This window comes from Lepidochelys kempii, chromosome 1 (genome assembly GCF_965140265.1).
Source record: "Lepidochelys kempii isolate rLepKem1 chromosome 1, rLepKem1.hap2, whole genome shotgun sequence".
NCBI lineage: Eukaryota > Metazoa > Chordata > Testudines > Cheloniidae > Lepidochelys > Lepidochelys kempii.
The window spans coordinates 186,196,580-186,210,319 of NC_133256.1; the positions used below are offsets into that span (position 1 = coordinate 186,196,580).

The 13,740-nt window shown below is 41.0% G+C and overlaps 1 protein-coding gene and 1 long non-coding RNA gene across 8 annotated transcripts in view; both read left to right on the top strand.

Moving 5' to 3' along the window:
* The window catches only part of LOC140895389 (DDB1- and CUL4-associated factor 6-like), a 247,260-nt gene that overhangs the window by 192,629 nt on the left and 40,891 nt on the right, over positions 1 to 13,740 (top strand). For all 7 annotated transcript variants that reach the window (XM_073304939.1, XM_073304947.1, XM_073304957.1 and 4 more), the window contains one exon: positions 9,087 to 9,198. In XM_073304939.1, coding sequence (XP_073161040.1) covers positions 9,087 to 9,198 — 112 coding nt within the window. The remainder of the gene's footprint in view (positions 1 to 9,086; positions 9,199 to 13,740) is intronic.
* On the top strand, positions 10,220 to 11,972 carry LOC140895425 (uncharacterized). The gene is made up of 2 exons (XR_012154189.1): positions 10,220 to 11,200; positions 11,779 to 11,972. It is a non-coding gene; the product is annotated as an uncharacterized lncRNA (long non-coding RNA).

Genomic DNA, 13,740 nt, shown 5'->3' on the forward strand with positions numbered 1-13,740 from the left:
GACTGGTATTTTCACTATTTAGGGTTTTCACCATTGCATCTAAAGTCACCTGGTGATTGTGGCTTTGTTGTTGTGAGCCTCGGTATAGAACTCGTTCCTGTCCCCTGAAATAGATTACATTTTGACCCTGTCGTTTAGAAGGAAACATCTTTAAGTTTTCCCCCCAAAATATGTCTTAGAATGACCACTACTGTCTTTATATTTTGTCACTATTGATCTGCTTTTCCTGGAATTGGGAGGTTATAGTTCGGTATAGTGAGGAATGGAGTGGGGCCTGGGGAGAGATCATGATGCAGACTGCTTGACAGCTGGAATCAGAAAGGGACTTCAAAATTCTCAGGATGTGCGAGTCTGAATGATTATCAGACTCCATTAAAATACATTGCTAATTATATTTTTAAAGCTTTATACTTTTTTTTTCCTGAGTATATAAACAGTTTTACATGTTCAATACAATTTTTGCTGATTACCTTCAATTTACATGAAAACTGAGATGCCTCCTAACAGATGGCAGAGTAGAGTCCTTAGTCTCTAACTTCCAACCAGGCCAAATGTGATCAGGTAACATGCCTCTATACTGTTAGTATTGTACAGAGAAAAGCTGGGACTTTTGTGAACTTGTTTTGCACAGATATAGTTTTCTGAGAAAATAAGTGGATTTATTAGTGTAATTTTCCCTTTTACGTGATTGAAGAAAATATTTCAATTCTAGATCTTTCTAATTACAAAGGGAGATAAAAGTTCACTTTTTTTTGCTTGAAAGGAAATGGAGGGTGGACTTTGTCCTATAACGTTTGCTTATGGCAAAGCACAATATGAAATGATAGTCATAACGTTTTCCACAATTTACATCAAATGTGTTGCTGTAAAATAGAGGACTGCTGGTCTTGTAGGCGTATATCTTCAGAGTGGAATGCAAGGAATTTGGAGCAATTTAGCAGTATTGATTTTCTACTTGCTACCTTGATAACTACCTGTTACCTTGTTTGTTAGGGCTTGTGAATAGGTTAATAGCTCTGGAGATGGAAGTTCTCTGTTTAATCGCAGAACACGTACAACTTCCCTATAATGAGAATTTTATAAAGGAAGAAAGGCAAGAAATAGCTATTGAAAGTTTACCACTACAGTAGAGCCTCAAAGTTAAATACCTGTTCGTAACACTGAAATGTTCGTAACTCTGAACAAAACATTATGGTTGTTCTTTCCAAAGTTTACAAGTGAATGTTGACATAATACAGCTTTGAAACTTTTCTATGAGGAAAAATGCTGCTTTCCCTTTTTTTAAAGTAGTTTTCATTTAACACAGTGCTGTACTATATTTACTCCCTCCCCCCATCCCCCCGGTCTCTGCTGCTGCATGATTGTGTACTTCCGGTTCCGAATGAGATGTGTGGTTGACTGTCAGTTCCTAACTCTGGTGTTCATAACGCTGAGGTTCTAATGTATTTTCGCAGCTATGTCTTTCCACACTTTTTCCTCTGAACATTTACCAAATTCCATTTTTTCAAACTCTGCTACCTGTTCTTATTGCTCTCTAGATGATTTATTTAAAGGAGTGCCCATGTGTACTCAGTCCTGAACTACTGCAACAGCAAACGGAGTCTTAGGGACTTGTCTTCAATATCCCAGAATGGTTTGTGATGTTTAAAGCCAGAAAGAACCACTACGATAATCTAGTCTGACCTTCAAAATACAGGCCATAGAATTTCACCCAGTGGTATGCAGCAATATATTTGGTGGTGGCTTCATGACTCAGTGATACTCATTATTTTTGCACTGAGAAAAACATCCCAAAGCAATGTCAGGATATTGCACTGTAATTATTTAGTGTCCGTCTCAAATGCCATTCGTGAAAGTGTCTCTTCTTTCCATTCCTATCCAGCTGCTGAAGTGAGGAAATCGCCTCCCTTGTCTGGCTGGTGGTGGTGGGGAGGGTGGGGGAACAGGGCAGGATTCCACAGGCTCCTTTTCTGTCCCCTTCTCATGATGAGGTGTTTCAGACTCTGTTTTGACTTACTCAGTGCTATCTACTTGTACTGTAAGGATACTGACATTTTGTGATACCAAATGGCGAGTGCCGAAGCTTTCCATGAACTCAAGGATAGCACCTATTTACTTATAAGTGTACATATTTTTCAATCAAAATGTAAATGCACACAACCACAGGGTTTTCTTGTGCTCATATTTTCTTTGAATAAATTGATTTCACCCGCAAAAAAACCCTGCATTTGATCAGCTTTCTCCTCACCCCACACTGACAGAATAAGGCAGCTGCAGGCTGTATTTTAGAGCAGCCATGAGCTACACTGAGAGTAGTAACCATTGTGCAGAGGTTACCATGGTGAGGCTCATGTATAATTGTCACAATGCATTATACAGAACACTCTTTCACAGAAAATTATCTTAATTTTAGCTCTGTGTTCTCGTACTTTATATTTTCCACATTTTAAAAAACTTTTTGTATTCACAACGTGTATAAAGTACGTATTTAATATTATTTAAATTTTTCAGACCAAATTACTATAGTCCTGGTATCCTGAGTGCTTTCCGTCTGTCAACAGCGTACACACACACACATGTTCAGGGTCAAATTATGCTTGCAGACACATTAGTTTATGGCTTCTGTTAACTTTAAAGGAAGTTTTATATATGTATTCAGTGGCAGAATTATGACCCTTATTGTTTCTGTAAGCAGTGTTTACTTGGGGAGTTGTGTATGACTATATACTTTATAGAAAATTATATGCATGTAGAGTGATTCTGAACTCTATTTTAGAATGGTTATGCAAGAAATATTGCCATTGTACAGTGAGTTATATTGTAGTTTTAAAACTTCCTGTTAATCTTGCATTATTATTTTGTCCATTGCAGCTTTGAACTAGAAATTTAAAACAGAAGTCCAGACTGGAAAAGCAATAGGAGATGTGCTACTTTAACGTCTTATTTAAAATTGTGAATGACACCTTAAACATTTTTCCATGCAGCACATGTAATGTTTTGTCACTGGCAAAGCTGTTGTCGTCATGATCAGGTTCCTATACTCCATAAACCAAACACCTGACTAACACTGCTGTCCAGATGGCTGTGAAGTAAAAAGATTAGACTGCATTTGATACTAACAAGCAGTCAGGACCTATGAATTCTATTTCCAGCTTTGTCACTGACTCATTGTATGACCTTGAGTAAGTCACTGGGCCTCCCTGTTTCAACATGCCCACTTATAAAACAGGGATATTAGGACTTCTACCTCTGAAAGGTGCTGTGATGCTGAATTAAAGTTTGTATATCAAAGTTCTTTGAGCTCCTCAGATGAAAGACACTAGTGTACAATTATTATCAAACAAAATGCAGTAGAGAGCTGTGCATGTAGATAGTTTGTCCATTAAAACAAGCATCTTATGCTTTAACATTACATTTGTTGTTAAAGGTTAACATTGAAGCTATCAGTTGGCTCTTTATCTCGGAAGAGGAATTTTGTCCTGGAAGATGCTTTTAAAATATATTTAATCATGTCAAATCAATTTTCCTTCTATTTGTTTTTCATTGTTCTTGCTGTTTTTATTAGGAAAGATATTTGTGTTTAAAACTAGTATTTTTCTCCCACACAGACTTGTCTGTCCTTTGAGTACTGTCTCTATGGGTGCTCCACTTCAGGTGCTCATGTGCCCCATGTACCTTTGATTGGAGACTTTAACCAGCAGTGTTCATTTGACCTCTGAATGTGCTGCTAATATCCTTGTGCCCCACACTGAGGCTGTGTCAAGCTGTACAAGCAAACTGCCCTCAGTTCTTTCTCAACCGCCTCGGCCCGAAACAGAGTTTAGCATGTCAGCATCATGCGTGCCTCGGCTGCTTGCTGAGTTCATTCTGCTTAGTTTATTTAGTTTGTTAGTATCATGCAGAGATGGGTTGAACACTTCAATAGTTTACTCAATAGAGCATCCACAGTCAATTGGTGTGTCTTTGATCAATTACTGAGAAACCCATCAAAGAGGATCTCGACCTCCCTCCATCAGTTGAAGAAGTCTTGAAAGCCATCAAACAATGGAACTCTGGTCTGGAAAGGCATCTGGAAAGGATGGTATTGCATCAGAACTGTACAAAGCAGCAGGCCCAAAGGCTATTGGAGTGTTTTCATGGCTTCTTGAGTAGCATTTGGGAGGAAGAAGAAATGCCACAAGACTTCAAAGATGCTATTATTGCATCACTGTTCAAAAACAAAAGCAGCAAAGCTGACTGCGGAAAGTACAGAGGCATTTCCCTACTCTGTATAGCAGGGAAAATACTAGCTCGCATTTTTCTGAACAGACTCATTCCAAACATGTCTGAGGAGAATCTGCCAAAAGCACAGTGTGATTTCAGACCAGCTCATAGTACTATGATTTTTGTCATAAGGTGGGTCCAGGAAAAATGTTTAGAGCAGAACATGGAATATGCAGTATTCATTGACTTGACCAAAGCCTTTGATATGGTCAACAGAGAGGGTCTGTGTGCTATTCTACATAAACTGGGCTGCCCAAGAAGATTCATACAAATCATCTGGCTGTTCCATGACCACATGACAGTACAAGTGCTCTCCAATGGTAACTTTTCTGACTTATATGAAATCTCAAAGGGAGTGAAGCAAGGCTGCATACCTGCTCCAGTGCTGTTCAACTGGTTCTTTGCCTGTGTCCTCAGCCATGCCACGAGGGACTTGGATCAGGGAATTTATATCTGCTCCTGACTGGATGGCTCCCTCTTTGATCGTCGAAGACTCGATGCTAAGACCAAGACTCTGGAGAGACTTCTCATCAAGGCACTTTTTGCAGATGCTGCATCTTGATGGACCATAGACATAGTGACCTTCAGGTCATTGTTGATAGATTCTCTGAAGCCTCCCAGCTCTTTGGCCTCACCATCAGTCTTAGTGGTTTTGTTTCAACCAGCACCTCATTCTAGTGCCCCAGCACCAGCCATCTTCATGCAAGGCACACAGCTGAAAAATGTAGATCAGTTCAAGTATTTGGGTAGCGCCATCACGAGTGACTGTTCCTTTGATCAGGAAATTACCTACAGAATTAGTAAAGCCTACCAGGCCCTTGGCCAACTCTGAACAAAAATCCTTAACCAACACAAATTTTGTGTCTCCACCAAATTGAAGATCTACAGTGCAGTGATCCTAACATCTCTCCTGTATGGATCTGAGACATGGACTCTCTATAGATGGCACATTAAATAGCTTGAGCAATTTCACATGCACTCCCTCTGCTCAATAATGAGCATTTGCTGGTAGATCAGAGTGACCAATATTAAGGTCCTTGAGAGAGCAAACACAGCCAGCATTGAGGAAATGCTACTGAGAGCACAACTTAGGTGGACTGAACATGTCATCAGACTGGAAGACCACAGTCTCCCAAAACAGATCTTGTTTGGGGAGTTGAGGCAGGGCAAGAGAAAGAAGTGTTGTCCACATAAGGGCTTCAAAGATAACCTGATGAGCAGTCTCCAGAAGGCTGGCATCCATCTCAAAGAACTCAAGCAAATGGCTCAGAACTGGACTCACTAGGGGTCTCTGACAAGATCAGCATGTAACAGGTTTGAGCAGGGTAGACAAAATAGTCTTCAGGCTGCATGTGAAATATGACACAGAGCTGCATCATCAAATATCATAGATATGGACTTCCCATGCCTTCGTTTTGGCTGACTATGCATCAGAGTTCGAACTTCAGAGTGAAATGTATAGCCACAGATGAAAAATGTGACAATATCGTCATAGTTTGTGATGGACTACCAACATTAGCAGTTAATTACTGGTTATTGAAAGATTGTTTAATTTCTTCCTGGGAAATCCTCTCTGTGAGGGGCATGTCTGGTTCACTAGGATTTAAGTGTTGGCTCATAAGGGGTAGAGGCTATCCCGGTCAGTGACAGACACTGTAAGTGTGTTCACTGCCTGGGTGAATTGCATGTCTCACAGAAGTGTAATTTCTGTTGAGCCCTCAAATCCAGGGCACAGAAGAACTGCAAAATCAAGCTGCGACTGTTAATGTTGGAGTGCTCCCTTCCCCGCACTTCACAGCCAGGTCAGGAGAACTCCCACTATACATCAGTCTCCACAGTCTCTAGTGGCCCCTTTGACCTCAGCACAACACCCTTCTAGATAGGGGAAGGCTTCAGAGACCTCCTCTAAAGATCCTAAGAGGAGGAGCTCTAATACCCTTTTTAAGGTACCATCCTCAAAAAGATCTCACTCTCCGAGCAGGTCAGCAGCGTTGAGACTTGGTACAATAAGGCAAAGGGATCCTCTGGTACTGGTGAGGCAGGAAAATCCCACAGTTCTCAAAGTAAACATGGTTCTGGGAAGGTTCCAGTACTGTCAAGCAGAGACGGTCAGAGTGAGCAAACAGTATGCATGGGCTGAACTGACACTTCTAATGAAAATCTCCAATCAAAGGTGCGTGGGGAACACGCGCACCTGAAGTGGAGCACCCAGAGGGACATACAGCTCAAAGAACTACACTTACTGCACATGGTGAGCAACCTCACTTTTGTTCTATTTGATCCTGCAGAGACTATGCATGAGTAAAATTTGACCCTGTTATGTAGAGAAAAGTCAATGACTTCAATGGGCAGAATTTGATGGTTATTTGACATTGTGGGAAAAAACTCAATGTTACAAATGTAGGGTGATGGCTTCAGAGCAGGATCAAGTATAAGAAGCTGGTTTGTGAGGAATTTGTTTTTTTGTTTTTGGTTGTTTTTTTTGGAAACTCAAATGACAGCTAGGGGAAGACTGTGCATTGATGTTTAACAACTAATAAATTAATAATACATTAATAGCAATGGGTTACTGATAGTCTCATAATTCATATGAGGCTGGAGTAAGTGGGCTTCACATAAGTGGCCTATGTGGGGCATGGAAGTCAAGAATTCTCCCACTAATCTGGGTTCAGAACAAGGAGCACTTGTGTAGTAAGTTTGTATTTGATGTTACTGCCCATGAGTTTCAGCATAAAGAACACTTACACTAGGATAACTTTAGGCGATGAGGAGGGGTAGGGAAAAGGAGCACTTTCAAAATGTAGCACTGGATGAAATAATCCACGTTACTACCCATGAGTTTCAGCATAAAGAACATTTACACTAGGATAACTTTAGGCAATGAGGATGGGTGGGGAAAAGGAGCACTTTCAAAATGTAGCACTGGATGAAATAATAGTCCACGTTCCCATACAACAAACTCGAAACCTCCTGCTCACAAAGGACCAAATCACAGGGGAAGGAACGCAAGCCAAAATGGGGACAGAAGAGGTTTAAGAATATTTAGATAAGTTAGATGTGTTCAAGTCAGCGGAGCCTCATGGAATTCATCCTAGGTTGTTTAAGGAACTAGCTGAAGCAATTTTGGAACTGTTAGCGGTTATCTTTGGGAACTCGTGGAACTAGAGAGGGCAGAAACGTGTAGTTATCTTTAAAAAGGGGAACGAAGAAGACCTGGGGAACTATTGATCAATCAGCCTAATTTTAATACCTGGAAAGATACTGGAACAAATTGATTAAAAAAATGTTTTGTAAATGCTTAGAGGATGATAGGGTTATAAGGAATAGCGAGCATGCATTTGTCAAAAACAAACCATGCCAAACCAACCCAATTTCCTTCAACAGAGTTACTGATCTAGTGAATGTGGGGAAGCAGTAAATGTAATATATTTTTATTTTAATAAGGCTTTTGACACAATCCCAAATGACATTCTCATAAGCAAACCAGAGAAATGTGGTCTAGATGGAATTACTATGCAATGGGTGCACAGTTGTTGAAAGATGGTACTCAAAGTTATCAGTGTTTCACCCTCAAACTGGGAGGACATATCTAGTTGGGAGCCATAGGTTCAATCCTGGGTCCCGTACTATTCAATATTTTCATTAACGATTTGGATAATGGAGCACTTGCAAGTAGTTTGGAGAACAGGATTAGAATTCAAAATGACCTTGACAAATTGAAGAATTGGTCTGAAATCAATAAAATTATATTCAATAAACCCAAGTGCATAGTACATCAATTAGGAACGAAAAATCAAATGCACAACTACAAAATGGGGAATAACTGGGTAGGTGGTAGGACTGCTGAAAAGGATCTGGGCGGTCATAATGGATCACAGATTGAATGAATCAATAATGTGATGCAGTTGCCAAAAAGGCTGATATCATTCTGGGTGTATTAACAGGAGTGTCATATGTAAGACATGGGTGCTAATTATACCACTCTACTCTGTATTGGTGATGCCTCAGCTGAAGTACTGTGTCCAGTTCTGAGGATCACACTTTAGGAAAGATGTGGACAAACAGAGAGCAGAAGAGAACAACAAAAATTATAAAAGCTTTAGAAAACCTGACCTAGGTTTGTGAAGGGAAAAAAACTGGGCATGTTTAGTCTTGAGAAAAGAAAACTGAGGGGGGATCTGATAAGTCTTTAAATATGTTAAGGGCTTTTATAATGAAGATGCCGATCAAGTGTTCTCCATATACTCTGAGATTAGGACAAGAAGTAATGGGCTTAATTTGCAGCAAGAGTGATGTAGGTTAAATATGAAGGAAAATTTTCTAACCCTAAGAGTAGTTGAACTCTGAAATAGGCCTCCAGGGGAGGTTGTGGAATCCTCATCACTGGAAGTTTTTAGGAACAGGTTGGACAAACACCTGTTAGGGGTAGTCTAGGTTTACTTGGTGTCCTGTCTCAGCACAGGAGGCTGGACTTGATGATTTCTTGGGGTCCAGCCCTATATTTCTATGATTCTATGTATGACTCCGATGTAAATCAGAAGGAATCTTATGCACAAATCTAAGGACCACACATGCCCTTTTCATTGTTATAAATACAAATTGTTATATCTTTAGGCTAGTCCCTAAGCTTTGCAAAATACAAATTCAGTGCGATCACTCCAGAGCATTTAACTTTTGGTTTGTTCTGTGTCTGGCTTTAAAACAGACTGTATTGGAGAGAATTTTTTTGTTGTCTTAATTCACGTCTGAAGGTGTTGCCACTATTTAACAGTTTTACATAAATTACTGAGACACATTCAAATATTATCAACCCTTGTTTACAGACAGTGAAAAGCAGAGTCCACGAGCAGGAACAGGTGAACCAGTTTTAAGTTTGCACTACAGTACAGAAGGAACTACTACAAGCACGATAAAATTGGACTTCACGGATGAGTGGTAAGTGTTTTTTTGTTTTGTTTTGTTAGCTGTTAATAAGCACAATTTTCCTTTGTATTAGCATTTGTTTACCTAAAATGATTTTTTTTTAAATTATATATACCACTTAATATGTATTATTTCCTGCTGTTTCATAGTTTTGTATTAGTATTTTACAGAGGTAGTGACCATCTGATTAGGAATAAACTATTTTTTGTGTTCCATTTGCATTCAGTTACCTCAGGCAAAGTTATTTTAAGTGGGCAAAATTTTTCTTTTTAAGTGGGCAAAATTCTTCCCCAGTCTTTAAATATATAGCAAAGAGTATGTAAAGAATAGGAAAAAGTAGCTTTCATCATTAACATTTTAAGTTGTGGAGAATTTTTTTTTATAAACACAGCTCAGCAAACTTCACTTTGTCACAGTACATCTATGTTGGAATGCTATGGATTTAATTCCTCTAGCTAAAGAAGGTTTTGGAGCAGGCACAATTACAGAAATATGTTGTGAATTTCATAATTAAAAAAATGAAAAGTAGTAATAGTTCACTGTATAGATCATCTTAATCTTAAAATAATTCAGAAAAAAATACTCTTGAAAGACACATCTATTGAGTCTACATGGATTTTAAAAGAGCTATTTCAAATTTGTGGACCGAGAACTGCACCAGGATCTGTGTTCCCTTGTTGGCACAGAGAAATCCAAACATTGCTTGAAAATGTCTGAACCTCAACTAAATTGAAGGGCAATTGAAGGGTAGTATGAAATGGGGGTAACCATGAGAGAGAGAGGCTCCATGTGATCACTTCTTAGGCCCCATGGACCCAGAAAGAAACATCTCCATAGCACATGGGTCTATAAAAGGGTATAAAAGGAAATTAGTCTTCTTTTTAACAGTCTTTCAGCAAACTTTTTGTTTACTTCTTTAAAAATCTATGTATCATGCTGCACAGCTACAGAGTCTTGAAATCTTAACTACAAATTGGAGTTCTCAGACAGCTATAAGGTGCATGTCTGTCTGGACATGCAGTTTGGGCAAGGAATAGTTGTTTAGATGTTTTCTTTATGTTGATACTTTTTAGATATTCATTCCTTACGTCCTGTCCTTGAAGGGGACACTGCTTCTCAGGCCCCGTCTACACTACAAAGTTAGGCTGATGTAAGCCGTCTTGCATTGACCTAGTGATGCATGTGTCTACGCTTAAATTTGTCTGCCACTGACGTAAGTGCCCCATTACAGCGATACAGTAACACTACCTCCCTGAGTGGTGTTGAGCCATGTTCGATGTACTGAAGTCAATGCAGCACGAGTGTAGACAGTTACTTATGTCGACCCTAACAGCAGTCTAGTAGCTGTCCCACAATGCCCAACACAGAGTGCTCTGGTCACAATTGTAAATTCCACTGCTCGGGCTCAAAGAAGACTGGAAGGCCCCATGCTCCTTGAAAGCCCTGGATATTTTTGAAATGCCTTTTCCAGCTCTCTGTTGTTGTGTGCCACAGACCATGCTGGCTACGCAGTCCAGAAGTGCTCCTACCTGGAGTAGACAGGAAATATTGAATCTCTTTGGCCTGTGGGGAGAAGAGACTGTGCAAGCACAGCCATGGACCAGCTGTAGAAATGTTGACGTCTGAGTATATTGCATGGGGGATTCAGGAGAATGGGAATGAAAGGGATCAACAGCAGTGTTGCGTGAAAGCAAAGGAACTTCAACTGGCGTATCAGAAACCCAGGGAGGCCAACAGTCAATCTGATGCTGAGCCACAAACCTGCCGCTTTTACAAGAGCTGCATGTCATACTTGGCGGAGACCCTCTTATCCACCCCGCATACCAGTGTGGATACCTCCGAGGAGCCAAGTCACACGCCCCTAGTGTGAACAGTGAGGAGGAGGAGGATGGGAGACACGTGACTGGGAGGTCTAGCTATTCTGCGAGCCAGTACCTGTTTGATACTCTACTGCAATCCAGTCAGTCCTGGCAGTCGAGCATGGGAGAGCCTGATACAGGGGAAGGAGCTTTGGGTAAGTGTGTAAATTTATTTCCCATTACATTGATGGTGCCCCCAACTTAACAGGACACAGCTCCCGACTTTTCATTAATATACTATTACTAGAATAGGTAGTGGTACTACGAAGAGAGGTAGTGTTGTTATCTGCTTTTAATTCCCCTATAGAGTTAGGCAAGGGGGCCCATGTGGAGCTGTTTATGTACACAGGAACATCCCTTTAATCCTGAGAGATCTCAATGAGCCTTCCATGGGGGTACTCTGCAGTCCTCTCCTGAAGGTTTCTAGGGTGGCTGCCTTATTTCTTCTTCGATGGTAGGACGCTTTCCCACACCAGTCAGCAATACCTTCGACAGGCACCATTGCAGTACATAGGCTAACAATATATGGGCCCCCAGCAGTAGCTGTGCTTTCTCTGCCTTTGTTACCTTCAGGAATAAGATATCTGATAAAATAACCACCCCTTATTGAAGTGTCAATAAGCAAGTCTTGTGTAAAACTTTAGAGGAGCAAAGGAAGGGCTTTTTGAATCTTAACTTTTGCTTTCTCTTGTGACTGTATTGATAACGGTACCACTGTGTGTTTTATCTGCAGCTACTGCAGTTGCGGCGTTGAGGGGTTCCTTCTGCAGATCCGTGGAATGCCTGAGCCAGATAAGGTGAAAGAAGAGGACTTGGAATTACATGTTCAATGAGATCCTGTAACCTGTGCTGATCAGACCGTGAGCAGAGGGCCTGAGGGTGAATACAGCAGGCATCGTGGAGAAGAGAAGAGTAGAGAGGAGAGAGTCCCAGCAGGAAAAAGGAGAGGGAGATGCATCAGGACATAATGGGGCTTCTCCGTTGGCAAACACAGATGCTGCAGACTCTTGTGGAGCTGCAGGCAGGGGTGCTGTAACTAGTGGTGCTGAGGATGCGGTAGCACCCGCTGGCTTGAAGTGGTTTCCATCATATAAAGGGTTTAGAGTTTTGTTCAATGGCTTTCAGCATCCCCACTATAAAAATCGTCCCAATACCACTGCCTGCACGTTCAACAACCATGGGTTTGCCTCCCTTTGCAGTACATGGAGAACTCCATTGCAGCAGCTTCTTACACCTCCTGCTACATGAATCATAAAATATCAGGGTTGGAAGGGACCTTAGGAGGTCATCTGGTCCAACCCCCGCGTCAGGACCTGCATTCCTACCCCTACCACTTCATGCTAGATGACATTAAGGACACAGCAAGCTTCACATATCCTGACTTGTGAAAGCCACTGTTGCTGTATGTGTAGGCAAAATGGACATGAATGTTTTTTCCCCTTGTTAAGTTCTGTTTCATTAATATATTAAGTTTTTTATGTATTTGCTTTTAAATTGCAAGAGTCTTTTTTTTTTTTTTTTTGGCCACTGATTTTGGTACTGAATAAAATTGTATTATTTGGAAAATCATTCCTGTTCGTTAGTTCACAACATATGTTGGAGTACCTAGTAGTTCTGAAAGCACCCGCCTACTTGCTACTGTACAGTGTGACACAACTCATAGGATCGGTGACAAACACGGTGTAATAATCATAGATCTGCAGTAAGCACCGCAAAATGTAATAGTTGCATTGAAAGAGCTATATTCATAGACATACATGAAGCACCACACAATTCCTAACAGGCCCCAATACAGCAGCGACAGGTAGAGTACGGTATGGCACAAGACATTACAAGGGCTTACTGTTAAAGTGCTCTTGCAAAGCCTCCCTGCGTCGTATAGCTATGCGTTGAGTTCTTTTGTGTCTGGTGGTTCAAACTCAGCAGACAGTCTCTTCACCTCTGTTCTCCAGCCAGGTGGCAACTTTTCCACCTTTGCTTCACAGATACTATGCAGGACACAAGAGGCAGATATAATCATTGGGGTGCTTTTTTCGCCATGATCCAGTCTTGTGAGTAAACAATGTCGGTGTCCTACTAAAAGCTCATTTAACTGTCTTCTGCATCTGCTGAGCCAGTAGCTGAATCTTTCTTTGGTGCTGTTGATATGGCTGGGGTATGGCTTCATGTGCCAGAGAGCAAGGGGTAGGCAGGGTCCCCCACGATCACTATTGGCATTTCAACATCATCAATAGTAATCCATCAGTCAGGAAAGAGAGTCCCTGCTTGTAGCTTTCTGAACAGTCCTGCGTTCTTAAAGATGTGAGCACCCACACCATCCCTGACCAGCTACCATTTATGTCCGTAAAGTGTCTATGCTGATCCACCAATCTTGCATCACTGTAGAAAAGTAGCCCTTTCTGTTGACATACTCTGTGGCTAGGTGGTCTAGTGCCAAAATAGGAATATGTATGCTGTCTGTTGCTCCACTGCAGTTTGGACACCCTTTTGCTGAAAATACATACACTATATCCTGCACGTTGCTGACAGTCATAGTACTGTGCAGCTGGAGATGATTAATAGCCCTGCACATTTGCATGACAGTGGCCCTCAGAATGGATTTTCCAACTCCAAAATTATTTCCCACTGACTGGTAGCAATTTGGCACTGCAAGTTTCCATGGTGCTATTGCCACTCGCCTCTCCACAGTGAGTGC